At 57.4% G+C, this 27,752-nt stretch overlaps 1 protein-coding gene across 2 annotated transcripts in view; it reads left to right on the top strand.

Annotated features, from left to right (window-relative positions):
- Nucleotides 1-24,364, top strand: part of MLLT6 (MLLT6, PHD finger containing) — a 42,571-nt gene extending 18,207 nt beyond the window's left edge. For both annotated transcript variants that reach the window (XM_027722463.2, XM_027722462.2), the window contains exons 8-20: nucleotides 4,252-4,353; nucleotides 9,315-9,489; nucleotides 10,229-10,825; nucleotides 12,110-12,294; nucleotides 12,897-13,014; nucleotides 17,790-17,856; nucleotides 18,267-18,409; nucleotides 18,671-18,859; nucleotides 19,001-19,089; nucleotides 19,462-19,820; nucleotides 19,959-20,067; nucleotides 21,753-22,112; nucleotides 23,149-24,364. In XM_027722463.2, coding sequence (XP_027578264.2) covers nucleotides 4,252-4,353; nucleotides 9,315-9,489; nucleotides 10,229-10,825; nucleotides 12,110-12,294; nucleotides 12,897-13,014; nucleotides 17,790-17,856; nucleotides 18,267-18,409; nucleotides 18,671-18,859; nucleotides 19,001-19,089; nucleotides 19,462-19,820; nucleotides 19,959-20,067; nucleotides 21,753-22,112; nucleotides 23,149-23,193 — 2,538 coding nt within the window. In that variant the 3' untranslated portion in view covers nucleotides 23,194-24,364. The remainder of the gene's footprint in view (nucleotides 1-4,251; nucleotides 4,354-9,314; nucleotides 9,490-10,228; nucleotides 10,826-12,109; nucleotides 12,295-12,896; nucleotides 13,015-17,789; nucleotides 17,857-18,266; nucleotides 18,410-18,670; nucleotides 18,860-19,000; nucleotides 19,090-19,461; nucleotides 19,821-19,958; nucleotides 20,068-21,752; nucleotides 22,113-23,148) is intronic.
- The last annotated feature ends 3,388 nt before the right edge of the window (nucleotides 24,365-27,752 follow it).

Below are 27,752 nucleotides of genomic sequence, written 5' to 3'. Positions count from 1 at the left end.
TTGGAGGGTGTTTTAAGGCAAAGCCACAAAGCCCTTGGCACGGCCCCGGGTACAGTGAGGTCGCAGGGAGATCCCTCGTGTCCCTCCGTCCCGTGCTGCCTTCCTCCTCACTGCTGTTGCCGTGGAGCCAGGCCTCCTCCTCCTCCTCCTCCTCCTCCTCCTCCTCCTCCTCCTCCTCCTCCGGGTGCGGGAGTTCAGAGAGCCTGGGAAAGAGGGAGGGAGGGAGCAGAGCCCACTTGGCTCTTCCCAGCTCCCGGCTCTTCCCTCTCTCCTTCCCTCTGCCCAATCTCCTTTTAACGATCCAATTGCTGGTGTCCAGCAGATGAGAAGAGAAGGGGGCTCTGGGAAGGGGAGCCGGAGGTGGAGGAGCTGCTCCCGGCCCCTTTTTGGCAGCGGGAGCTCCCGTTTGGTCCCTCCTGCTCCGGGGAGCTCCAAAGGGGGGTTTTGTGTCGCCGTCCCGCCCCCGATGCGGCCGCGCTCCCCCCGCCGCGGGGCTGCCCCGCTCCGTGCCCACATGCCAAGCCCCAGCTGCTCAATCCTGCTCGGGGAGAGGTTGTTTTCCGTGAGGTTTGGTGCTGGGGGCAGGTTCCCGTTCCCTGCAGCCCGCAGCTCTTCCGCGGGGAACGCCGGGCGGCTGCAAGGTAGGGCTGGGCTGGCAAAGGTGGGATGGGGGTGGTGAGAGGTTTCCTCTTCTCTCCTTCCTCCTCCTCCTCCCCTGATTCCTCCTTCAGGCAGGCCTGGCTCTTGCCTGTGGTTTATGTTGTCCATAAAGTCTCCTGGAGGTTTCCTGGCACCTCTGTGCCCGGGAGACAAGGTGGGGACCAAAAGGGGACCAAAGTGCCGGTTCCCCCTCTCGCCCTGCCCTCCCCTCTCGGCGGCTCCTGCAGGAAGCTTTTGGAGCTTTCTGGTTCCTGGAGGGAGAACCCACAGGTTTCAAAGCCCCTGGGGCGAGCCTGGGCTGGGTGAGGGTCTGTCAGGTGTCCAGGAGGGACTGACAGCCCAGCTCTCAGTGCCATGGCCATGACAGGCACCGTCACCTTCCCACCAGCGCCGTGGTCTGGGGGCAGCCCAACCCCACCCACGGGGTGACAGAATTGGCTGTCCTGCCTGTTTGAACACAGGCCACTGCATTGCTCCAGGAATACTGAAGAATTCACCGGATCCTGTTGCCTTTTGAGCACCCAAAGGTGTCAGAGATGAACTGGAGGGGGGGACACGAGCGTGCAAAGGCAGTGGGGCACCCAGGCTGGGCAAAGCTCGAGCCCAGAGAGCTCCTGGGTGCCCAGTCCTGTGGGTTCTGAGCAGAAATGGCAGGGAGGGCCTGGAGAGGACGTGGTGTGGAAGGGGAGAGGTGCTTGGGAAGCCCGTGGAGGAGCAAGGTGTGGGTGGTGCTTCTGGTTCGGAGCAGCCCCTGGAGCAGAGCAGAGCTTGGGCTCTGGGGGACAGATTTTCCCAAACAGTTTGAGTGCAGTTGCTCAGCACGTGCAGTCGAGGCCAGAGCTTCGAAAGGGCTCAATCCCCAACGTTTAGATCTTTTTTCTTTTTTTCTTTTTTTTTTTTTTTAAAACCTGATCATTTATCGAAGGGTCTGAACGGGAGCTGAGGCGTCCCAGAAATCTGGGAGCTGAGGCATTCCAGAAATCTGGGAGCTGAGGCATCCCAGAAATCTGGTCCCTGCTGTGCAGGCAGGGTTCCTGCAGGACACAGGCAGATGTACCCACCCCCATATAGAGCCAGCTCTGTGCTGGCAGCAAAGGGAGCTTTTCCAGGCCAGGATTTTGAAGCTGGAGGGTGTGAGTTTGGTGGTGAAATCGGGGGGGGAAAGGGGTTTATGCATCACTGTCGTGACAGTCAGGACATTCCTGCCTTCCCCCACCCGTGTGTGGGTTCACTGTCCTCCCCCAGAGTGGTTTGGCTCTGCCTTGGCTCATCCTGCCCACAACATGTGGCATTAAATCACTCAGTGCCTCCTGCTCCCTCCTGTTGCAGCTTCCTCGTGGGAATCCATTTGGGATTCAGGGGGCTGCAAACGAGAGGATGAGCTCTGTGGTATTCAGAAAGTTTTAAGGTCTGTGCAAGTTGCTTGGCAAGAGGTGCCATGATGAGGTGTCTGGCCCCTGGTTTCCATTCCTGGCTTCCCCGAGTGGCACTGGCAGCACCTGGGAAAGGTGGGAAATGTGTGTCCACGTGATCCCTGACTTTCCCCTCTGAATTTATGGATGGCTTTCTGTGAAATCCTCTCATCCTGCACGCCCTGTTTTCCCCATTTGTAAAACGAGATGGAGATATTAAAAACTGTTACTGCGACAGGAGCAGTGAACACTGGTGTGCACGTGGTCTGTGAGGAGCTGCTTAATGAGCTGGGCCACAGTTTTCCCATCTTCCTGTCCCAGAAAACCCAGGAGACCGGGAATTTATAGCACAAGAAGCCCCCAAGTATTTAAAACATTATGAGTTTTAGTAAAGATTTAATTTGAATTTGTCTTTCAGTAAGTTTAGTTGGCAGAAATCACATTTCCAAGCTTTCCTTCTTCACTGCCAAGGCTGGAAATGTGTATTTAAAAAAGGGAGGGGGGGGGGAGAAAATAGGGATTCTTATGAAATATTGTAGCTCCAGGAACAGAAGTTTTAACAGATATTCCAAATGCCAGGAGTTTTGTGATAAAATGATGGATATTGGCAGTGCTGGTTGGGCACTCAGCGAGGACTGTGAAATTCTAGGCTGGGTTTGCCTCCTTTTTTTCACCAGTTCATCCCAGTGAAATCTTCCTTGGCATCGTGGCAGGATCATGGGCCTCCCTCCTGCTCAGAAATTCAGCCAGACCCACCCTGGGAGGTGCTGATTTCTGGAGCACTTTTGCTTCACTTCACACCTGCCTTCTCCAGCATTTTCCTCCTGCCCTGTCCCTCCTCCTGCCCCCCTTTTTTCTGGTTTATTCTATTGATTCCTCAGCTAATTATTCCCCTCTCTCCTCTCCTCCCCCAAAACACACAGTGCAGCTCAGATGTTTGCTGGAATTGCCTCTTCTCCCTGCCAGCATCCCAACTTTGGCATGTGCTGGCAGCTGCAACCAGGCTTTTCCTGCATGAGGGAGCAATCAGGAATCTTCCTGGAGAGCCAGGGAATTCTGATGTGGCTGTTCTGAACACACCTTCAGCCCAGGCTGGGCACTTCAGCCTCTAGGATGAACCACCCATGCCAGGGTAGTGTGTACAAAAATAGCATTTTTTTCCCCCCAGAAAAAGTCTGGGAGGTGGGAGGATGGATTTTTCCAAGCCCTGCATCTCATGCAGGTGTTTATCCAACAGCAGCTCTCCTGGTCCCCACACCAGTGACCCCACTGGGAAGTTTGGAACTGGGCACAGGAGTTCCTGCAGCTCCAGTGAAGAAAGTCACTATTTTCAGCTGGTATTTGTGGCGTGGAAAAGCTCCTGTGTCAGCTCAGTGTGGAGTGTGAAGATGAGGAAGGCAGGGCAGAAGCAGGAATGTGTGATGGAGCAAGTCCTGCCCATCCACCCTTCTCCACCACTCCCCAGGGGCATGGATAGAAAACCAGGGGCAGGCAGGACTCTGTTTCTCCAGCCAGGGCTTTTTCCCTGGTTTGCAGTTTGAAGAATCCCACATTTCTGGCGTTCCAGGGAGAGGATAAAAAGAGGATGAACAAACCAAACCCAACAGTCTGTGTCGTGTCAGCGGGGCCAGACCCAGAGCAGCTGCTGGGAGGGAGGGGAGGGGGCATGTGGGGGTCTCTGGGGTGGGCTCTGAGCTCTCCACCACCTGCTCTCTCTACCTGTGCACGTGCAGCACGTGCTGGGATCGAGGTCCTCCCGTTTTCTGGGCGGGGTGGATCTGGGAAACCCTGGAAAAGAGGCAAGAGAGGGAGGGCAAAGGGGCACAGGGTCCCTTTGGGGAAATGGCAAGAGCAAAGCTCAGGTTTCCAGAAATCAGCCAGAGCTTGTTAAGTCCTTCCCTATCATCTTACCATGAAGTGATTTGGGGCTTCTGTTGGTATTCTGCTCTCCAGATGTTGGCTGCAGCTGGGGCAGAGATAGTGGGGATGCTTCCAGCCAGAAGCTGGGATTGTGGGGGGAAGGGATCCTGGGCTCGTGTGGATGGGTGGAGAAGAAAAGAGGGATACGAATGTATGGTTGTAAATCCACCCCTACACACCCTCCTTTCTTTTCCCTTACAACTGTTACTCTCAGCAGAGGGAAAGTTACCCTTCCAGTGCTCTCTGATTTCTTTTCCAGAGTCGGAAGGACAAAGAGAGACCTAAACAGAAGCACAAAAAGCGGCCGGAGTCTCCTCCCAGCAGCCTCCCCCCGGCCCCGGTGCCCGTCACCACCGACAAGGTACCACCCCTGGCACCCCTGGGATGGGAGTGTTTGGGGGGGGAGGATGGGGAGAACCACCCTGGCAGGGGCAGGGCAGGGCAGGGGAGCTCAGGAAGGGCTTTTGTCCATTGAGGTTGGTTCCTCTCCCCTCCTCGACGCCCACCTTGGGAATTTTCCAGGCAGCTCTCCTGGTTTCTGTCAGCACTGACGACACAATCACGGAGTGAACCCCCCCAGGGGTTGGGCTGGAAGTGCCAGCCTGGTTTGCAGCAGATGTGCAGACCTGAAGCTCTCACAGAATAGATGAATAGCCAAGGTTTGGCCTTTTCTGCTGCTCACGTTGTGAACAGCCCAGGCAGGTGAGGCAGCAAGGCAGGGCCTGGGGAGGGGTGTTACCCTTTATTAGACTTACATTTTATATTTGTCCTGGTTTATTCTCCTAATTTCCCTTATTAGGGAAAAAAGGAGACAACCTCAGGAGCACACAAGCTCTTCCAAGTGCTTCCAAGAGGCAGCTTTTCCGTGGGAGCAGTGGGAGCTTGGGTTCTCAGCTCCTCCATTTCGGGAAGACTCAGGCAGAGGGGCACAGTGTGGGGGCCTGTTCTGCTCCTGAGGTGTAGAGAGAGTCCAGTTCCCTGCTGGGAAGGTGTCACCTGAGTGAGTTTGTCCTCTCCATGCCCAGGGGGGGCACAGTCAGGGTGTCAGGGTATCCCTGGGATTCCCTGCTGCTGACATGGGCTCCCCCCCGGCTGTAAATCGGGACAGCCCTGGGATTTCTGTCACTCCTGACAGCCCCAAATCCTGGGGAGCAGCCCAGGCACAGCTGAGCTTGCACACAGCAAGGTGAAGGGTCAGAGAACAAGTGGGGTCACTCCAGTCCTTGGACCTTTGGAGCTGAACTCGGGAGTGGGAATGGGAATTCATGCAGCTCCTTAGCAGGGCTCTTTGGTGTAAATGAGGAGGGCAAGGGCCAGGCTCCTGCTGGAACAAATAAACCTGTGCTTTTGGGAAAAGGGACACAAAGGAACGTCCCTTTGTGCACAGAAATGCTGCTTGGAAAGGCTTGGGTGTCCTTTCCGTGGCAGGACTGGCTGGTGGGAAGGAGAATTCCCAGGCTGGCAGTGTCTGGCTGTGTGGGAAGCACTGCAGGGACAGGCTGGGAGGTGAAAGCACAGGGGCTTGGGGTTAGGACTGGAGAGGATTTGTGTGAGGCCGAGGGGGGGATGTAGGTCAGAGCTGCCCTGGCAAGGCTGGGAGCAGCAGAAAGTTCCAGCAGAACAACCTCTGAGCTCTGCTCCTGCTTTCCCTGCTCCAAAGAGCCCCTGATTTCCCCGGGGGGGTGGGAAGGCAGCTCAGCTCTGGCTGTTGGGAGCAGTGGATTCACCCGGTTAACGGAGCTGACAGGACCTGATGGCCTGAGAAGATTATTTTCAAGCTGAGCTGAAACCCAAAACCTGCCTCTTGGCCAGGGAGAGCAGTTGTCAGACAATCACCCACTGTCTCCTCCAAAGTCCTGCCAGCCCTTTATAAACACGGAGGGAAGGGTGTAATTCAGTTTTACAGGCAGCTTTCAACTCCCTGCAAGCTGAAATTGGGGAGATCCTGATTGCTGTGGCTGTGCTGGAGCTGACAAGGGTTTAGTGTTTCCCCAGGGATTTGTTATTAACCCTCGGAATGGGGAGTGTATTTTACTCTTTTGTGCATTTTTTTTTTGTGCCTAGATCCCAAACTTTTGCTCACTCTGTTGCCAATCACTCCAGATCAAATTTGATCCTAAATTTAAGAGCCTGTTACCACCCTGAACAGCCCCCTTGGAGGGGAGGGGGGTTGTGTGAGGCTTTCTGGATTGTTCCACCAGTGCAACGTTGCACAGGAGAATAGAAAACCTTGAGGCACAGCAAGGTGGCTTGTCCAGACTGACAGAGAGCAGGGTTAGGTGGGATATTGGGAAGAAATTCCCGCCTGTGAGGGTGGGGAGGCCCTGGCACAGGTTGCCCAGAGAAGCTGTGGCTGCCCCAGCCCTGGAAGTGTCCAAGGACAGGGCTTGGAGCAACCTGGGATGGTGGAAGGTGTCCCTGCCCAGGGGGTGGAACTGGATGGGCTCTAATGTCCCTTCCAACCCAACCCACTCCACGATTCTGTGGTGTTGTGGAAGAAGGTTGTGAGTGGCTCAGACACAGAGATGGTGCAGGTGGTGACAGGAATTCCTGCCCCTGACCCTGTGATCCAGCCTGGAAAGGCTGATCCTCCCAGCTGAGGGGCTGCTGCAGTTCCTCATCCACACCCTCCCTCCTTCCCCTCGCCAGCACTTTAATCCAGGGCAAAGCCTCTCCGTGTTTCCCACACATCCCCAGCCTCCCCCAGCCCTTCTGTGTTCCATCAGTGCCTCCCCAAGGAGCTCCTCCTGCCAATCCAGAGGCACAGGGATGCTCTGATTCCCCATAAATAGATTACCCAGGGAGGAGCTCGGGAGCTGCTCGGTGGCACAGGGGGGGGATGAGGGAGCAGGGACAGCCCTGGGGGACAGCAGGGATGGGGACAGTCCCTGGGGGATGGCAGGGATGGGGACGGCAGGGATGGGGACAGCAGGGATGGGACAGCCCTTGGGGGACAGCAGGGATGGGACAGCCCCTGGGGGACAGCAGGGATGGAGCAGGAGGTGTGTGCCCACCTCTGCTGGGCCCTCCAGGTGCCCCCATCCCACCTCTCCCAGTCAGAGCCAGGAGTTTCCCCATCAGTCTGTCACCCCCCAGCCGGGGCAGCAGGTTTTTGGGGTGACATTTTTCACGTGGTTGCTTTAAACAGACCTTTCTAAACGTGGCTCCTGCCTCCTCCTCTCACTTCCTCGGTGGTTCCCTGCATTTTTTCCTGCCCCCACACCCCTGTGCAGCACATGGAATGCTGGTGGTTCTGCACACACGCAGATCACAGATTCCCACCCCCTGGAGAAAAGCTGATCCAGGGATTGAAGGCTCTGTTTGTGCACAAGGGATGCAGGTCCCCCCAGCCTTGAGCTGCAGAATCCCCTTCGTTAGGGGGCAGGACTGCAGCCCTCGTTACTGTAATTAATACTGGGGTGATGGCAGCAGCCCCCTCCCCTGCAGCCCAGGCTGTGTTGTGCTTGGCAGCCCACGTGTGTCTTCTGGAAGGTTCTGCAGCTCCACGGAGCTCGAGGCACGGGGAGGGGAAGGGTTTGGTGTGGTTGCACTTTGTCCCGCAGTGGTTGGGCTCTTCCCCAAATTCAGGCTCTGCTGGGAAGGGCCCTTTGTGGGGAGGAGGGTTTGTGGTAGGACCCTGCAGACCCATCTGCTGTGACCTGCTTGGCAAACAATCTCTGGGATGGAGCTTGGCAGGAGGTGGGAAAATCCTGCCCCGAAGTGTCTGGGATCTCTCAGGGAGGTCTTTGGGGTCAGGTCAGCCCCACACGTGTGTCCACACCCCACCTTCAGCTCAGCCCCTCTTTACCCTCTTTTTTCTTTCCCTTAATTTTGCAATTAAGATTTATTTCCCAGCTCAGCTTTCCCCCTTCCCCCCTTGCACTCATCCTTCCCTCGCCCTCCCTGCGCTCCCTTCCTGACCCTCCGGATTTGGAACAAGTCTCCTCGTGTGGTTTCCCCCTCCTGCACCTTGTGCTGAGCTCCAAACCAGTGAATTTTGGGAAGGAGAACCATCCCATTCCCGTGACTCCAAGAGCAGCCTCAGGCCTTCCCACAGCCCCCAGACCCCGCTCCCCTTTCCCTTCCCCAGGCACATGTGGAAAGGCGGAAAGATTTTCATGCTCCCTCTGAGCTCATAAATCAAGGAGGTTTAATCTCCTACATCCAGGAGTCTGTGATGAGAAAATACAGATTCCCCCCCCCCCCCTCCTCCTCCCCCCCCTCCCACCCCCCAATTTCCACCACTCCCTTCCTCCTGTCTTTCATATTCCCGGCACATCTGGTGTGTGTTATCCTGCCAGCTGTTGCATTGTGCAGAGTGATTAAACCATGTGGGAGGAACCAGAGGGATAGATTTTTATCTGGGCATTCATGAGTCTGCATTTACAAGCCCCTTTTTCCTCCAGCTCTCCCCGGGAAGAGGTCAGCTGGAGCCAGGGATGGCAGGAAGGGATTTGTGCTTCTCCATTGCCTTCCCCGTAAGGAACGGGAAGGTGTTTTCACTGATGCCCAGGTGTTTTGGGCTGCAGCCACCACAGTAGAGCCATATTTATAATACTGATTGGTTGCAGTGACACCTAAAAGAAGTGATCTTTGAACACTTAGGCTTGGCTTGGAACTGATTTGAAGGGGAAGGTTTCATATCCCACAGTGAGCACCCCAGGGAAGCTGGTTTTCCGTCCGTCCCCCTCTCCCCCTGCTGAACTCCCACACTTCTCTCTCTCATCCCAAGCTCCTGGATTTCCCAGCATCTGGCCAGCCCCTTCATCCCCCTTGCTTCCCTGTCTCCTGCAGGCTTATCTGGGGTTTGGGGAGCATCTGTTGCTGCGTGGTCAGACGCTGCTCTGAGGGCGTCACCGGGGGAATAATTTACTGCCGGAGGTTTGGGAAGGCCTGGGCTGGCTCTGGGAAACTCCTGTGACAGCACAAGGATGAGCAAGTTCCCCCAGGTGGGATGACTGTGCTGAGAGCAGCACACCTGAGAGAGGAAGCTGAAATATGTGTTTGAATCCTGGCCAAATTCAGAGTTTACTCGGGCTGGTCGGCGCGGGGAGTCTCCGCTGCCTGTGCCCTGATTGCAGTGCCCTCTTTAATTTCCTGCACTTCCACGGGATGAGGGTAATCCCTGGGGAGTATAAAGCCTGGTGCCACCAGGCAGCAAGAGAGGGAAATGTTGCCTTTCCCTCCTGAGTAACCTGACCTGGCCAGCCCTGTGTGGGCAGAGGGGGCAATTACTGCTCTGGGGGGAAATTGGGAAAACGAGCCCCCGCTGGGGCCACATCTGGCTCGAGTGAGTCCCCCCCGTGTCTGTGCCTTGCCCAGGGCTCCACCAGCCACCATGAGGGGAGCAAGGAGACCTCAGAGGTCGGCAGGTCGGAGGTGAAAGGCAGGAAGTCCTCGAGCCATGGCAGCAGCCACAAGGGGAAGAAGACGGGAAGCGGGAAAAGCTCCGTTGGCTTCAGCTCGGCTTCGTCCAGCGGGACCTTCCAGCCTGCAGGTAAGGGGGGAAGGAGGAGGGAGAGGAGAAGAAAGAGGGTGGGGATGAAGGAGAAGGAAGGGGAGAATGGTGGTGATGTTTTGTGTACAAAGAGACCTGTTCACCTGTTCAACCCTTGCCAATGGCGACCTCTTTAACCCCTTGAAGGGAAAGGGAAAAGTCTGGTTGCTCCCAGCTCCGTGCACAGAGGGAAGAAGGGAGGCAGAGGAGTGCTCCAGCTCCCCTCCTGCACGGGCTCCTGAGGAAAATCAGCTCCAGATGTCGGAGTGGAGGGAGGAGGGAAGGGATTCTGTGCTCAGACAATCTGGGCAGCACCTGCCCTCTGCTCCGTAGGTGGTTCAGGCTGCAGTTGTGGTTGAGGAGCACGAGAGGAGAGCCCTGAGCCCACACCTGACAGCCAGGCTCCCCCGAGCCTTGAGGCAGAGCCCTGCAGGGCTCCCATCTGCTCCGACCTCGCTCGGTTCTTCTCGAGCTGTTGTCACGTCCCATCCCCTGGGGTGCTCCTGGGGGATGCAGGGATGGGAGGGGGATGCAGGGATGGGGGGGAACAGACACTACAGGTGGGGATGAACCTGCTGCTGGTGCTTCCCAGGGAGCATCCAAGGGCTGGGGGGGGAGGTCACAGGGATGGCTCAGCTCGGGCACTTTACTGGGAGGAAGGACCTGTGCTGTGCCCCTGTGCTGCTGTCGCCTCGTGGGCTGAGTTCTGCCACCCCCTGCCTCCCCTGTGCCCCCCCAGGTACCTCCTGCAGCAGCTTGCAGTGCTCCCAGGACTTTGTGACCTTCCCCAAGCTCGAGCAGGACGACGAGAAGTACCGGAAACCTGTGTCTTCCTCGTCCTCCTCCCACTGCTCCCCGCTGTACGAGGGCCAGAAGGGCGACGTCTTCGAGCAGAAGGTAATTTTCTCCGGCTTTGGGTCCATCATGCGCTTCTCCACCTCGGCTGTGAGCCAGCAGAGAGCCCGGGACGCCTCCCCCGTGGACTACAAAGCCTCAAATCCCCCCAGTGGCCCCTCGGTGGGGACCAGTGGGACCAGTGGGAGCAGCAGCAGCAGCAGCCACAAGCGGATGCCGTCGCTGAGCCTGGAGGAGGGAGAGGTGCTGAAGGAAAAGAAGCACAAGGGGAGCAAGAAGAACAAGCACGGGCCCGGCAGGCCAAAGGGGGGGAAAAGCAAAGAGATTTTGGGGGCCCAGCTGGCTGGGTCCACCTCCACGTCCTCGTCACCCTTCTCCGGGGGCTCCCTCGTGAGCTCCAGCGTCGGCAACTCCTCCCGCTCCTTCAGCCACACCGGGAACCTGCCCAGCCTCAGCATGGAGTCCCCGCTGCTGGGCTCAGGTATGTTCCCCCTGGGGCTCCAGGTGTGCACAGCTGCTTTTCCCAGCCTTTTCTCCTCACGTTTAGCTGCTGTCTGGACCTGCCTGCAGAGTCCAGTCCCCTGAATTCCGTCCCCATAAACATCCACCTCTGGGCTCCCCCTGTTCCGTCCTGGCCCTTCATCCTGGAATCTCCTCCGGGTCTGCTGGGGCTGGGGCTGGGGTGCAGGTCTGAGCTGGGGAGGGGGGACGTTCCAAACCCTTTTTGCTCAAGGGCTGCAAAGCCTCAGCCAGCCAGAGCTGAATTTCCAGCTCGATAGAGAGGGATATTCACAGGCCAAACCAGAACAACCACAGTCTGACCCCAAATTAGAGACTCTCCTCAGCGGTTCAAGTTTAACCCCTCTTTTAAAAGCAAAACCTCTCGTCCTGCTCTTACCACATCCACGTCCTTACAGCTGTTCCCAGCCTGAGCTGCCTTCCCCAGCCAGGCCAGGGTGAGGACAGGCAGGACACGGGGCAGGAAGGGGTTAAGGCAGCAGCAGAGGAGGGGCTGAGGTTTGACACTGTTCTGGCAGCAGAACTTGTCGTCGGTCTATTGTGGGTTGTTTGCAGATGCTCCAATTTAGGTCAGATTGCAGGGGGGGAGGTAGTTTTGTTGTGTTCCAGGAGCCCGGGGCCGTTTGTCTGGAGGGAAGGAGCTGCAGGAATCCAGGCAGCTTCCCCAGCCCTAACCTTGGGCCAATTTTTTCTTTTTTTTTGCCTCTCCCTGGAACAAACAAAGGGATGTTTCAAAGAGGAGGAGGCTGCCAGGCCTCCGTGTTCCCCCTGTTCTTGCTCGTTGCCCTGTTCTGCTCGTTCTCTCCCATTCTTCTCTCGTGCAGAGCTCTTGGCAGGGCTCCCCCTGCTCTGGGCACTGCATTCCTGAGCCAAGGGAAGGCAGACGGGTCCCCTCCCTCGGCAGCAGCTCTCTCCTCTCTCCCTCTTCCCCGTTTTTGTCTCTGTGGGCACCGCAGAAGGGGGCAGGTGTGTGAACTCTTTGAGTCCATCCCACTTCTGCCACGATTCGTGCCTTGGGTGAGTCTCCCAGCGCTGTGATTTGCCTGTTGGATTGCATCTGGATGCACTGGGGAAGGGGCAAGGCTGGAAAACTCGGAGATACACCTTTGGATAGAGGGGTTGTGGGCTGAGACCACCCTGGAATTGCACTGGTGCCACTGAGCTCCAGCCCTGCTGAAAACCAGGCCCTGGAAGGGAGAGGAGGGAATCCTGTCTCTCTAACCCATCTCCCCCCTCCCCCTTGCAGGGATCTACACCAGTAACAAGGACCCCATTTCCCACGGGGGTGGGGTGCTCAGGGCTGTGTGCAGCACCCCCCTCTCCTCCAGCCTCCTGGCACACCAGGGCACCTCGTCCCTCCCGCAGCTCAACCGCTCCCCCTTCGCCAGCACCATCCCAGCCTCCTCCTCCTCCTCCGTGTCCACCACGCAGGTAAGGACAGCAGGACCTGCCCAGGGGTTGCTCTGGGAGAGGGTTGGGCAGAGCCAGGGCCACCTGTGGGCACGGGGGGAGCTGCTTTCCCCCGTGGGAACAGCTGCTCTTCCTGCACTTTGGAGGTGTGGGGGTGTCACAGCCCGCACGACCTGTGTGGGTTTGGGAGGAATTGGAGCCTAAAAAGGACAGGTGGCTTCCCACTGACTGGGAACTTCCCACTGCTCTGGTAGGTGGGTCCTGTGCTGGGTCCTGCCAGCAGTGCCAGCCCTGCCTGCCCAGCAGCACAGGCCCCCCGAGGGAGGGCTGGCAGGTCCCGGCTGGGTGGGCTGTGCCAGGACACGGAGCCTCGTCAGGAGCTCTCTGAGAGGTGTTTTACAGAGTTTTGCAGTGTTAACACGGCTCCTTCAGGCTCCTGGCTCTGAGGCAGGGCTGGGAAGATCTCAGCTGTCTAGCGAGACTGCCAGGGAGATATTTTTATAACACCCTCTCAGGGTTGGAGTCGGGAAGAGATGGAATAATGAAGTTATTTTCCTCTTGTGCTTTCGAGAAGTCACTTCTCTGAGCCACATCTCCCCCCTCCCTGCTTGCTGTCCCTGCAGGTGTTCTCACTGGCAGGTTCAACATTCAGCCTCCCTTCCTCACATATCTTTGGAAGCCCCCTCACATCAGGGCTGTCGATCAACCCCCTCCTGAACCAGTCGGAAAGCAGCCGGGCAGGTACGTGAATCCCAAGGTATGTGAGCCTGGAATTCCCAGGGGGGGCTCCCTGGAAGAGTGGAGGCAACTCTGGTCGTCTCCAGCTGCCCTCCCTGCCTGCTCCCCCCCTCTGTGTGAGAGCCAGGGCTGAGAGAGGGGCTCTCCCTGAGCAGGGGGTGCTTGTGTTCCCCTAAAACACATCTGGTGTGTCCCTGGCTGGTGTGTGTCTCCCTGGAAAAGTGCAGGAGTGTCAAGTCCTTCCCTGGAGAATTTGTTGTCTTTTTTTTCACGCAGTGAAAGCCACGATGAGCTTTGCTTGCTCAAAATGCCTCGAAAGCTTTTCCTTGGGCTTTGTTTCCTTGGGCTTTGTTTCCTTGGGTTTCTCTCTCTCTCACGCTCCGAATTTTCATCTTCCTCTTCTGTTCTGAGTTACTTTCTTCCCTTCCCCTTTGGCTTTGTCCTGAATGCCACAAAACCCACTGGTTTTCCACTCCCAAACACCAACGTGCCAGCCCTGAATCACTTACAACTGCTCTTTTTTTTTTTTTTTTCCCACCGAGGCAAATTCATTTTCCTTGGAGAACTGCCTGGTTAACAAGCAGGAAAACTTGAAGCATCATAAGATTTCCCTACTTTTCTTCCCCCTCAGACAGAGCAGGGCTGATTTTTTTTTTTTTTTTTGGTTCGCACCAGTGGTTAAACAAAAGCACCCTCCTGATTTTCAGCTGTTTAGTTACTGGTGCCACAGCCTCCTGCTCCCCTAACCCAGAAATCTGGGAGCTCAGCTGTGCTGGATGCTGAATCCTGGGAGGTAAAAGCCTGTCTGGTGTCACGCTGAGTGACAAGCACTTGAAAACACAGCCCTCATTAGGGGTGGCTCAGAGTGCTCCAGATAATCCCACACCACTGTTCCCTCATTTGCCTTAACAAGGGGGCATGTGAAGCATGAATGGACACGTGTGTTTTTTCCTCCTGACCTGTGCAAGCCCCTGGAAGGTCCCTCTGTGTGTCCCTGGCAGTATTTTGTCTGTCTGTCCCTGAGCTGGGAGGGGACAGCACAGCTCAGCCCGTGGGAGTCGGGAGTGATTCACCCACCTGGAATTAAGGGATGGAAAGAAGGGGGTGAAAGGAATTACCTTTCCCTCGACCCCATGCTGTTGTTTTGGCAAGGTGCTGACAGGAGAGGGAAGGAATCACCTGTCAGGGATAATCCTGGAGTCCGGGTCCTGTTCCAGCCCCAGGGCTACTGAAGAGTGAATCACGGAGGCAAAATCCAACATACAGAGTGCTCAAAAAAAACCCCCCTGATCCTTAATTTCCTTTTCCAAGATTGCTTTTTTTTTGTTGTTGTTTGTTTGACAGGGATCTCAGAAGCTTCAGGATACTTTTTTTTTTCCCCAATTCCAGGCAGCCTTAAAGAACAGCTCCTGGGTTTTGTCACGTTTAAGCTCTGTCCATCACTATCTCCTGCTGGAATTAGTGGCCCAGAGGGCATTAAGCCAAATTCACTTGTTTTTTTTTTTTTTTTCTCCAGGGGGATTAATTAACATGCATTAAACCTCCTGTGTGGGGGCCCTTTTCACTTAAAAGTGTGGTGATGCCTTTAATCCCAAATCGTTTAACAGGATGGTCGTGAAGTTCTCAGTAATCCCACCTTGTCTTTAATTCAGATTCCTGTTCCTGAGAGTGTCTGTGCAGACAGATCCCGTGGAGACAGAGCTTTCACTGCAGCAATAGTTCAGCTTTTCCCCATTTCCATGTGCTGGAGGGAACTGGGGGAACAGAGGAGTTGTTTTCACTGCTGCAGGTTCAAACCACGCTGCCTTTGGCAGTACAGAGAGTCTGATTCTTATCTGAGCTACTGTCTAGTCCTTCCTCCCACGGTTTGTCCTGGATCCTGCCGTGTTATGATGACAGACCAAACGTTTTTATCTCTTCTGGTTGTCTTCAAGCCTCTTTTCCATGCTGGCTGCCTCGGGAAGGGCTGTCTCTGGGTGATAACTCAGTCATCTCCTGTTCTGGACACATCAGGGTGGTGTTGGCCAGGAGATAATTGAATGTGGAGCCTGGTGCTGCCTCAGAAACCAGAATCATGTGTGTGCAGCCTCCCTGGGCTGCAGCAAACGACGTTACAGGGACGAGCAGGGAGTCAAACCTTCCCCGAATTTTTATTTAGTTGCAAGTTAAAATGGTTTGGGGGAAGCTGCACAGGGTGGGCTGGGGATGTTTGTGTGGAATCATGGAGTGGTTTGGGTTGGAAGGGACCTTAAAGGTCATCCAGTGCCACCCCCTGCCACGGGCAGGGACACCTTCCACTGGCCCACGTTGCTCCAAACCCCATCCAACCCGGCCTTGGGCACTTCCAGGGATGGGACAGCCACAGCTTCTCTGGGCAACCTGTGCCAGGGCCTCCCCACCCTTATATTAAAGAATTTCCTCCCAATATCCCATCTAAATCCCCCCTCCTTCAGCTTAAGGCCATTGCCCTTGTCCTGTCACTCCAGACCTGGGTCCAAAGTCCCTCTCCAGCTCTCTTGGAGCCCCTTTAGGCACTGGAAGGTGCTCTCAGCTCTTATACTGGGAGACCAGTGTCGAGTGGCAACTGCTGGTCACCTCCAGAAAGCCACAGCTCCTGCCCAGAAGGATGGCCCAGCTGTAATCAGTGTCCAGAGGGACATTCCCGTGGGGATGAAGGAGCGAGGATCCCACTCCTACCTGTCTGTGAGAGCTGCTGAGCAACAGCTGCGTTTGCTTGTTCCCAGCCACAGCAAATCCCCCTCTCCGGGCATCCCACTGTAAATCACAGCGTTCCCTGCAGGAGATTTCCGGGATTCTTGCACATGAGAAACTGTCTCGTGTTGTGTGAAGAAGAGGAGGGGCCCTGAGCCAGCTGGTGTGGGCTGTAGTCACAACATCTGACACGTCCCAGAGCGAGGGGAGCGTGTGTTTATGGGCTGGCAGGCCCCGGGGATGGGAAGCAAATGGCAGATAAATACAGTTCACTCCTGGATTACTCCTTGGATGGGAGAGATCCTGCATGTGGCTCCGTTCTCAGCTTCCTGGGATGGAGGGATGGCTGGGGGGGGAGGATTCTGGATACTAAAGCATTTCCCCCCCTCTTAACTGAGCACTGCCGAGGTCACAGCTCGAATCCTGGGGTCACTTCTGGGCCCCTCATGACAAGAAGGACATCAAGATGCTGGAGCGTGGCCAGGGAATGGCAGTGGAGCTGGGGAAGGGGCTGGAGCAGCAGGAGCAGCTGGGGGGGCTCAGCCTGGAGAAAAGGAGGCTCAGGGGGGACCTTCTGGCTCTGCAACCCCCTGACAGGAGGGGGGAGCCGGGGGGGGTCGGGCTCTGCTCCCAGGGAACAAGGGACAGGAGGAGAGGGAACGGCCTCAGGCTGTGCCAGGGGAGGTCAGGTTGGACAGGGAGGGTCAGGTTGGACATCAGAGGAAAATTTCATCACGGAAAGGTGGTCAGGCACTGGCCCAGGTTGCCCAGGGCAGTGGTGGAGTCACCAGCCCTGGAAGTGCTCAAAAAACGTGTGGATGTGGCACTTGGGGACAGGGTTTGGTGGTGAACGTGGCAGTGCTGGGTTAATGTTTGGGCTCGATGACCTTGGAGGGCTTTTCCAACTGGAACGATTCCGTTCCGTTTAAGCTCCTTAGAAAGGAGCTGAGCACCTGGAAACTTTGGAGAACCCCCGCTGGGTTTCGGGAAAGGATCCTGGATCCTGGCTGATCTCGGAGGTCTTTTCCGACATAAACGACTCTGTCGTTCTACGAAGAATCACAGACTGATCCTCCAGGATTCCAGGGTCGATCCTGGAGGCGGGGGAGGGGGGTGGATCTGCAGTGGCGAAGGGCAAAGCCGCGCAGGGCTGGGCACAGGATTTATCCATCCCCCCACACCCCCCCCGGCAGCTCCGGGAAAACCAGCTCAAGGAACGGTTTTCCAGCTCAAGGAAAACCTCCTCCTCGCCCATCGCGGGGGCAGAGCGGGCCCGGGTGACCTCCCCGGGGTGACCCCCCCGTGCCGGGGGTGCCAGGCGGTGCCAGCGGCCCCTCCCCGGGGGAGGCGGGTCCGGCCCCGCGTTGCGCAGCGCGGGGCTGGCGCTGCCCGGGGCTGATCGGGGTTGATCGATCGGGGCCGCTCGGTGCGGTTCTGTCCGGGCTTGTTCGGGACTGATCGGTGCGGTTCTGCCCGGTGCTACCTGGTCCTGCTCGGTGCTTCTCGGTGCTGCCCGGTGCGGTGCTGCCCGGTGTCTCTCGGTGCCTCTCGGTGTCTCTCGGTGTCTCTCGGTCCTGCCAGTGTCTCTTGGTGCCGTTCGGTGTCTCTCCGTCGTGTCCGGTGTCTCGGTGCTGCCCGGTGTCTGTCGGTGCCGTTCAGTGTCTTTCGGTCGTGCCCAGTGTTTCGGTGCTGCCCGGTGTCTCCCGGTGTCTCTCGGTCCTGCCCGGTGTCTCCCGGTGTCTCCCCGTGCTGCTCGGTGTCTCCCGGTGTCTCTCGGTGTCTCTCGGTGCTACCCGATGTCTGTCGGTGTCTCTCGGTGCCGCTCGGTATCTGTCGGTGTCTCGGTGTCTCTCGGTGTGTCTCGGTCCTGCCCGGTTTCCCGGTGCCTCCCGGTGTCTGTCGGTGCCTCCCGGTGTCTGTCGGTGTGTCGGTGCTGCTCGGTGTCTGTCGGTGCCTCCCGGTGTCTGTCGGTGTGTCGGTGCTGCTCGGTGCTCCCATCTAGCGGGGACACCCCGGGCACCGCCCGCCGCTCAACACCGGCCCCTTCTGTCCCTCTCCCCGCGCAGAGCCGGACCTGGAGGATTGCAGCTTCGGCTGCCGAGGGACGTCGCCGCAGGAGAGTCTCTCTTCCATGTGAGTGTCCTTCAGGAGTCCTCCCCGCCCGCGGGCACCGCGCGGGAACCCCGGGAAGCCGTGGGATGACACAGCAAGGAAAGGGAAAGAGGCTGGGGAGGAGGAGGAGGCGGCTCCTTCCCTGCTCCTCGGGGCTGGGAAGGATGGGATGGGATGGGATATGATCGGATGGGATGCGATGCACTGGGATGGGATCGGATGGGATAGAAAGGGATGGGGCTGCTTTGCTTTCCTAACACAAGCCAGGACTAACAGGAACGAGAGGCTCACCTGGAGTGGAGCAGAGGAGGCTGAGGTGGGGGGGGGGGGGATGCAGCCACTCCCAGCATGAGGCACAGGAGCTGTGGGAGCAGGGAGCGGAGGAGGATGGAGCAGGGAAGCCTCTCTGACACCCCCCAACCCTCGCCCAGGTCCCCCATCAGCAGCCTGCCGACCCTGTTCGACCAGACCGTGTCCTGCAGCAGCAGTGGGCAGCTGGAGAATGTTCCCCAGGCCACCCCCAACATCGAGCAGCTCCTGGAGAAGCAGGGCAACGGGGAAGCCGGAGTGAACAGTGAGTCACTGAGAGAGGAGAGGTCCTTGTGTGTGTTTGTGTGGGAGCCAGCTGGGATTTTGCCCACAGGCAGCGGAGCCGGGTGGGGGACAAAGCACCAGTGTGTGCCATGGGGGAGTAGCTGCCAGTGGGACTGGGGGTTGGGGCCAGTCTCCTCCCAGAGTGGGGTCTAACTGTGGATCCCGTGATCCCCTTCTCCTCTTTCCTCCATCCTCCTTCTCTCCCCTGCCCCCGTCCCCTGCCCCCTTCCTTCCCCTGCAGTTGTAGAAATGCTCAAGGCCCTGCACTCGCTGCAGAAGGAGAACCAGCGGCTGCAGGAGCAGATCATGACTCTGACGGCCAAGAAGGAGCGTTTGCAGCTCCTCAACGTCCAGCTCTCCGTCCCCTTCCCCGTGGTGACCAGCAGCAACGGCCCCGGCAGCCAGGCCCAGTACATCCTGCCTCCCAACGGTGAGGGGACAGGGGGACACCCCCCCTGTGCCCCGGGGTGGGCAGGGGGGTCACGCGGGGGGGTCTGACCCGTTTACACACTGTCCCTGGCTGTCAGGCTCCAGCCCTGACTCTGCATCCTCACTTCTTTCCCCCCTCCAGTCTGCAACAACGATTCCCTGAGCATCAGCAAGAGCCCCCCGTGCAAGAACAGCTTTGGGATTGAGAACTCCCTCTCCACTTCCTCTGAGGTAACACGGCCCCTGCGCCCGCCAGCCGGCCGGGAAGGGGCTCAGGGAGGGAGCAGTGCAGTCCCAGGACTCTGACTCGGTAGCCAGCTCCTAAAGCCTCGTAGCCCAGGCTCAGAATCAGGAATTCTTTCCCCGGCGTGCCCGTTCTTCATCTCAGTGCTGAGGTCTGAGTAGAGTAGCTGAGACCGGGAGCGTGAGTTATCCTGGAGATCCAGCCAAAGCATGTCTGAGTTCTGGGACCCCTCTGACCTGCACTTGCACTCACAGTCCCCCCCCTTCCCACCTCCAGCTCCCGCCCTCGGCGCCCTCGGAGCTGAGCCGACCTCTGGCAGCCGCCCCAGTCCGATGCTCTTGTGTCCGTTTCTCCCCCAGGACCCTCACTCAGGGTGTCCCAGCAGGAGCAGCTCCTCCCTGTCCTTCCACAGCACCCCTCCGCCCCTGCCCATGCTGCAGCAGAGTCCTGCCTCGCTACCCCTGCCCGGGGTGCAGCAGGTGAACGGCCTGGCCCGGGTGGCCGGCGGCGGGCTGGGGGGAGGCACCAGTGCCAGCCACAGCCTCTCCACGGTGCCCATGGTGGACGGCCTGATGGGGACCCTGGCAGGAGGCCAGCAGATGCCCATCAACGGGATCCTGGGGAACCTGAACGGAGCCCAGGCCGCCCAGCCCGCCAGCGCGCCGACGCAGGGGCCGGGCGGGCCCCCGGCCCTGCAGCTCTCCACCAGCCTGAGCAGGTGAGGACGGGGGGCTCGGGGGCACGGCCCTGCCCTCTCCAGCAGCAGTTTAGCTCCGGGAGGGAGGGAGGGACGAGCCCTGTGCGTGCAGGAACCGAGAGGGGCCGCGCTGACGTTCCCTGCCCTGTTCCCTCGCAGCATTCCCAGCCTGAGTCCCCTGACGGAGCAGCAGCGGCACGTCCTGCACCAGCACGAGCAGCAGCTCCAGCAGCTCCAGCAGCTCCTGACTTCCCAGCCGCTTAATCCGGTGAGTGCTGAGCTGTCCAGCGGGAAAACCTCGCAGCAGAGGGCAAAACTTAGGGCTGCCTCCTTGCCCCGAGTCCCCTGCCCACGGGGACGCCGAGCCGGGCGCCTTTTCCCGGCTCCCGGATGCTGTGGGTGGAATGAGGAGCGAAGCTTTAGGCAGGAAGGTGCAGCACCTCCCGAGGAGGGGAGCTGGGATTTGAACCGTTTTCTTTGTACGAAGGGAAAAAATTTAATCTGGGTTTCCCACGTCCTGAGGGGGGTGAGAAGGTGGGAACTTCTGAGCCACCCTAGAATCGGGGAGGGGGGGAGTAAAATGCGTTGAGCTCTTTCCTCCTCCAGCCATCCTTGGATGCAAATCATGTCTGATCCTGCTGCTGGGGGGGCTGGGCTCTGGGCTCCCAGGTGTGCTGAGGCCCACGGGAGGTGAGGAGCACTCTTGAGGACACTGTTTGAGGTTAGAAGGAGGTAAACACCAAATTACTCTAGTCCTGAGGCAGGTGATCCGTGTCTGGGCACATTTACCCGGAGAACTGGAAATGCCAGCAGGACTCTGCAGGTGGCTGAGGATTTTGGGGTCAGGAAAAGGACCAGGCAGCTGCTCTGAGGCTCTTGGGGGGTCAAACAGCAGCCCTGTGGTGGGAAAGGCTGCGTGGAGAGGGGGCAGACTGGGTGTAAAACCACAGTCAGTGCCCTGCGGAGCCCTCGGCGCTGTCCCTGCCCTGGGTGGAGCCACCCAGGAATGCCACCAGCTGCCATCAATGGAGCTGTGCTCTGCTCCTTTCTGTCTCCCTGGAGCCTGGCCCGTCGCTCTGGATGGGTTTCTGGGTCAGGTTATTTATATCCCAGGAAAAGCAAGTTTCAGAGGGCCTCTCTGTGGAGCAGCTGATGTCACTGTGTCATCAGCTGCATCCCCGTGGGGGCACAACAGTGTCAGCTCTCAGCCTGCTGCACTGGTCGATGGTTGCCATAGCGATTCCTGCAGTTTGCTGGATTTGAGGGCGTCCCTCTGGATGCAGGTGAGGTGTGACCCTCGTCCCCCACTCAGGTCCTGCTCACCTGCACCCCCCCTGTGGGTCAGGGCTGAGCTGGGAATTGGGATGAGCCGGGGGAGGAAATTAGGAGCCAGTCTGGAAATTCAGGATTGTGAAGGCCACAGACTTAAAATCCTTGGGTTGATGGATTGGGAATTGCTGAGTGGATTTGTGTGCCTGCAGGTGTCTGGGTGAGGGTTCACTAATCCTGTGTGTCGGGAAACAGCGGGGTTGGAAAGGTCATAGGCACAGGCTGTTAATGAACACAAGGCAGACTGATCCTCTCTCTCCCTGCAGAGATGGGATCAAGGGGACTTTCTCCCTGTCTCCAGTAGCATTGCCTGGGATAGAGTGTGTCATGGAATCATTGAGGTTGGAAAAGGCCTCCAAGATCGAGTCCAAACGTCAACCAAATCCCAACCGAATCCCACTTAACCATATCCTAGTGACACCTCTGCTTGCTTTTTGGACACTTCCAGGGATGGTGACTCCACCACTTCCCTGGGCAGCCCTGTTCCAGTGCTTAACCCCTCTTCCAGCGAAGAAATTTTCCCTAATCCCCCCCCTGAACCTCCCCTGGCACAGCTCGAGGTGCCACCTCCTCCCGAGCGCTCTGTCCCCGCCGTGACTCGTCTCCCTCCCCCTTTGCCCGCAGGAGCAGCAGGCCCTGGTGTTCCAGATGATGCAGCAGATCCAGCAGAAGCGGGAGCTGCAGCGGCTGCAGATGAGCAGCTCGTCCCAGCTGTCCATAAGCTCCCTCCTGGCCGCCACCTCGGCCCCCGCCCTGATGACCTCGGCCCCCCAACCGCCCCCCAGCACCAGCTCCCTCCTGGCCTCCCTGTCCCCGCAGCAGCTCAACCCTGGCAATGCCCTCCTGGCCCCCCAGGCCACCCCACCGCTCAGCACTCCTGGGAACAGCCTCCTGGCCTCGGGAACGGGCCTCCCACCCGTCCTGACAGCACAGCCCAACCCCTTCCTCAACCTGCAGGCTGATGGCAACACCCCCAAAGGAACGGTGCGTATGCTGCTGGCACTCCCCTGACCCCCAGAGCCCTGGGCAGGCACACCTGTGCTCCAGGTTATTTGGGGGAGCAGGGCCGGGATACTCCTTGGCTTTGCTGCATCCCTGATCCCAGGGATCCCTGTCCCTGGCAGGCCCAGGGGCTCCCGAGGGGTCCTTACCTGTGTGTGCAGACACACGGCTGCCCCAGGCAGGGACAGGCCGTGGGTTTGGCTCCCTTCTCCCCAGGATTTGGATGGGATGAGGTGCCCCAGGCAGGGACAGGCCGTGGGTTTGGCTCCCTTCTCCCCAGGATTTGGATGGGATGAGGTGCCCCAGGCAGGGACAGGCCGTGGGTTTGGCTCCCTTCTCCCCAGGATTTGGATGGGATGAGGTGCCCCAGGCAGGGACAGGCCGTGGGTTTGGCTCCCTTCTCCCCAGGATTTGGATGGGATGAGGTGCCCCAGGCAGGGACAGGCCGTGGGTTTGGCTCCCTTCTCCCCAGGATTTGGATGGGATGAGGTGCCCCAGGCAGGGACAGGCTGTGGGTTTGGCTCCCTTCTCCCCAGGATTTGGATGGGATGAGGTGCCCCGGGCAGGGCTGGCCCCGCAGAGCCTGGTGAGGGAACACGAAGGTGGCTCCATGTTGACACCCAGGGGTTAGGAGGAGTCTTGCACCCCGGAGGAGAGGTGGAGAGGCTTCCAACCTCTCTGGGAACGGCCCTGTGCCAGGACACCCGTGCCCAGGGGCTGGTGGGGCGACACTTCCACCTCCTCCATCCCTCCCCTCTACCTGTGCCTGTACCCAGGAGGTCCAGCCCTGGCTGGAGACATTTAGGAGCCACAGGCCAGGGCTGAGGGGCCAGTTGGGCCTGAACCAGGCAGAGGGAACCCTGGGGCTGCCGTGTCTCTTGGTTTTGGAGGAGCCTGAGAGGTGCCAGCGAGCAGGGCCGGGCGTGCAGCACATCAGGGCCCTCTGATTCCTGTCTCCTCTCATACCTGTCTCCTCTGCGTCTCTTTCTGTTTGTTTGTTTTTGTTTTTTTTTTAAAGAACATGAATGAAAAGGGAGCTCCTCTTACCCAGGACAAGGGCTAAGCTCCCCCCCTGACCCCGAAAAAACCAGCAGCCAACTCCTCTGCCCAGGGGAACGTGGCTTTTCCACAGCCAACCTTGACACTGTTAGAGCAATGAGCACAAGGCTTCCGAGGAGCGTTCCCTGCGCTGGGCCACGCCAAGAGGTGCTTTTGGGAAGACAGGACGTCTGTGGCCGAGCCCTGGTGTCGTGAGGAGTGAAGGTGTGGGGGGGTTTCCCTGCCAACCCGCTCCGTGTGGAGGAGGGAATTCCAGGAATTCCACCAGATCCTGCCCGACCTCCTCCACCTGTGTGTAACCCCCAGGATGAGCTTCCCGGGCATTCCTGGGGGTGGGAGCCCCCCCTGTGCCGAGCCTGAGGAACCTGGCAGTGCCCACGGAGGCAGCACTGGATGGGACAGAACCTGGCAGTGCCCACGGAGGCAGCACTGGGTGGGACAGCGCCGGGAAGGGGCGTGGTGGCCGTGCCCAGGTGGGGACGTTGGGAAGAATTCCTGGAGCTGAGATTTCTCACCCGCTGGGCTCTTCCCTGTGTAGCCCCAACAGCTCAGCTGGAGCCAAATCCAGCCTGGAAAGACACAAGTGGGAGTAACGGATGAGGAGTGGAGCTGGGGACAGGGGGAAGGCCACCTGCTCCTTGGAAGGACATTGCCACTCCTGCCCTGCCAGCTGCTGTGGGGTCGGTGCTGCCCTCACCTGAAAAGCACATTCCTGCTCTGGGCCGCCTCTTCCCTTCCAGGATTCCCAGAGGATAACAGTTCAGTGTGCAAAAGGGGCTGGAGCCGGGATTTATCCAACGCCAGAAGGTGCATTTGAGCCTGGAGGTGGATTCCTGGACCTGAGCTCGGAGATCAAAATGTGTTTGGGGAAGAGAGTCCCAAATCCCATCCCTGTTCTTTCCTACCCACCACAGATCACTCCAGTCTGGCAAAAACCGTGTTCTTCCGCTGGTCCTGGGCTCTTGGGAAAAGGGGATCTCCAAGGAATGGGACAGTGACCAGGATCCTGAGCCGGGACATCGGACCCTTCGTCATCCTCCACCTTTTGACCTTAATTCCATCTTGCAGCCCGGAACCTCAGCCAGGAATCGGCTTCCTCTGAGCTTGGATGGATGGAGGGATGGAGGGATGGATGGAGGGAGGGATGGAAGGAGGGATGGAGGGATGGAGGGATGGATGGAAGGAGGGATGGAAGGAGGGATGGAAGGAGGGATGGAAGGAGGGATGGAGGGATGGGTGGATGGATGGAGGGATGGATGGAAGGATGGATGGAAGGATGGATGGATGGATGGGTGGATGGATGGAAGGATGGAGGGGTGGATGGATGGAGGGATGGATGGATGGATGGATGGAAGGATGGATGGAAGGATGGAGGGATGGAGGGATGGAAGGATGGATGGATGGATGGATGGATGGATGGATGGATGGATGGATGGATGGATGGATGGATGGATGGATGGAGGGATGGATGGAGGGATGGATGGAAGGATGGATGGATGGATGGGTGGATGGAGGGATGGATGGATGGATGGAAGGATGGATGGATGGATGGGTGGATGGATGGATGGAGGGATGGATGGATGGATGGATGGATGGGTGGATGGATGGATGGATGGATGGAGGGATGGATGGATGGATGGATGGATGGATGGGTGGATGGATGGATGGATGGATGGATGGATGGGTGGATGGATGGATGGATGGGTGGATGGATGGGTGGATGGATGGATGGATGGGTGGATGGATGGATGGATGGATGGATGGATGGATGGATGGATGGGTGGATGGATGGATGGATGGGTGGATGGATGGATGGATGGGTGGATGGATGGATGGATGGATGGATGGATGGATGGATGGATGGATGGATGGATGGATGGATGGATGGAGGGATGGATGGATGGATGGGTGGATGGACAGGTGGGGCAGCTCTGGGGAAGGGGAACCCCTACGTCAAACGTACCAATGCCCCTTCTTTTCCTCGTGCCCTGGGTAACTCCAGAGCTCCTGGGGGCAGGCAGGGAAGGCTCCAGCTGGCAAAAAAAAATCTGAGGGTCTTAAAAACCAAGTTGTTGGACCTTAATGACATTTTTCAGCACATTCCCACTGCCTTTAAAACTAGTTTGCACTATTCAAATCTGTCAGCAGTGGGGCTGTGCTGATGTACTAGAAAAGCTTGTCCTAGGCAAAACTCATCTGCTAAATATCTTTCTTCCATTTTTATTTTATTTTATTTTTATTTTATTTTATGTTATTTTATTTGGTTGTTTGGAAGATTGTCACCATGATGGTCGAATTAAGGCTAAAAAAAGGAGAGAGAAAACCTTTCTGCTCTCAGCCTGCAGTTCTGTGAACTGGGCAGAATGCTGCTGTCTGCCCAGAAATATATATATATTATATATATATATATATATAATTTTTTTATATATATATATAAAGAAAAGCTAATGTTTTAACAAGGTTAAGAAGCTATTGGGAAGGTGGAGATGGCAGCTAAAAGTGGAAAAAAAAAGCAGGAAAAAAAAAAAGCCTCCCTTCCTGGCAGGCCCTACAGCACAGACCTGGGGGCTCTCGCTGGCACATCCCTGTCCCCAGACACCTCTGGAGGGCCAAGGTGAGCTGTGCCACCTCCCCCCACCAAACTGCCACCTCCAAACTGGGACTGAGATCTTTCAGTCCAACCCAAGCATTTTGGCTCCCTGCCCCCCCCCCCCCCCCCCCCACCATCGCTCCGGCACAATTGTGTCCTTGCACTTTTTAAACTCCTTTTGATTTTTTTTTTCTCTTGTTTCCCCCTCCTCCCCTCAGCTGTGTCGTTCCCCCTCCTTGGCAACCCCCAGAGGTGCCACCCAAAATCCCTGGCACGGGGACCCCCTGCTCAGTGCAGGAGCTGGTTTTTAAAGCTCCCCTGGCTCAGGTGAGCTGTAAAAACCTCAGGTCTCACCCTGCTGCCCCCTCCCACGTGAGGAATCTCAGGCTTGAAAGCAGCTGCTACAGAGAGCAAATGTATTCAGCAAATTAGGGCTAAAATGCTAAATTTCGGGGCTGCCCCCTCAGCCCTGAAGTGCCTGTTTTTGTGTGGTGACTGCACACACACACAGAGCTGGACCTGCCATCCCTCAGATCCTTGGGATTTGGGAGCAGACGTTCCTCAGCACTGGTTTGGGTGAGCAGGAGTGTCAGCCTGGGCTCTGCCACCTCCCTTTGTCCAAGGAGGGGGGATCTTTATTTTATTTCTCACTTTTTGTTACTCCGAGATCCCAAATTCCCGTTGCCATGTTGTTGCCCACGTGGTGCCCGTCACCCCCAGCCCAAGATAAAACCCCAAGGCCCTGAGGTCGTGCCCAGACTTGGTCAGATTCTTCCAAAATTCAGCCACGTTCCACCCCCTGGAATCAGAAACGTGCCAGGACCAGGGAGAGAGGGATGGGAAGGAGGGAAGGCTGTTGGGATCAGTCCCTTGTGCAGCCAGTTGTGGGACAATGCACTGATCTCCCAAAACACCCAGAATCCGTGCTGGAATCCCCCCAAATTTGGGATTTATCCCACTGGGCGACAGCAGGAGACACACAGGGGGTCAGTGAGAGGCACTTATTGAGTGAGGGGGCTGAGAGGTGCTGGCTGGGGCTCTGCACCACTCCTGGGAGGAGATTTGGGAACCCAGGCTTTGGAAGAGGTTGGAAAACAAGGAATTGGGTGTTTGTTTTTTTTTTAGGCAGGCTCACTGTTAAATCAGGGAGGGCTGAGCTGTGCAGCATCTCTGGCCCCCTGCTCGGTGGTGGCAGCAATTGGAATATGATCCCCCCCCCTGGATCTCCGGGGGTTCCTGGGACAGGGTGGGATGAGGCCGGAGAAGGCGAGGGGGATAAGAGACATAAAGCACTTACACACATCTCTCCAACACCTTCCAAAGGCTCCCAGTCCCTGGGAATTGTCACCTCAACCTGTCCCAGAGCCAAAAGTCCCTTTGGCAGCTTGAGGGGAGAGGGGAGGGGAGAAGGGGGGCACTGCTGGAAGGTCGCCAGTTGTATCCCTGTGGAAAAAAAAAAAAGAGGGAGAGAAGGAGAAAGGAAAAAAAAAAGCTAAAGATTATCTGTGTTTCAGTTGCACTGGGGTACGTTTCTTTACCCGTTTTGATGCTGATGTCTCATTTAGTATGTTGCATGTGTCTTTTTTTTGGATTTGTTTTGGGGGTTTTTTTAATTAAATAAAAGAGAAAAATGTGTATATTTTTGGCAATTTAAGGTAATGTAGCTAAGATATATTTTTTTCACGCTGCTTGACTGTTCTTTATTATAATAAATAATATTAATATTAATATCAAAGAGTTTTTTAATGCAGAAAGGGGCAAATTTAAAGAAAATAGGGGCTGTGGGATGAATTCCCTGAAAGGTGCCGGGTCCTGTTTTCCACAGGGAATGTGTGGCAGCATCGGGAGCAAGGGATGCTCTCGGGATGCAGGAGTGGGATCCCCGGGAGGGTTCACTTTGGGAATGAGAGGAGACCAGGGCGAGGGAGGAGCAATTGGTGGAAAGGTTTCCTCCCCCCAAAAACAGGGATAAC

Source organism: Pipra filicauda, unplaced genomic scaffold (genome assembly GCF_003945595.2).
Source record: "Pipra filicauda isolate LSUMZ 115617 unplaced genomic scaffold, ASM394559v2 scaffold615_size277210_pilon, whole genome shotgun sequence".
Lineage (NCBI taxonomy): Eukaryota > Metazoa > Chordata > Aves > Passeriformes > Pipridae > Pipra > Pipra filicauda.
This window is presented reverse-complemented; position numbering and strand designations above follow the sequence as displayed.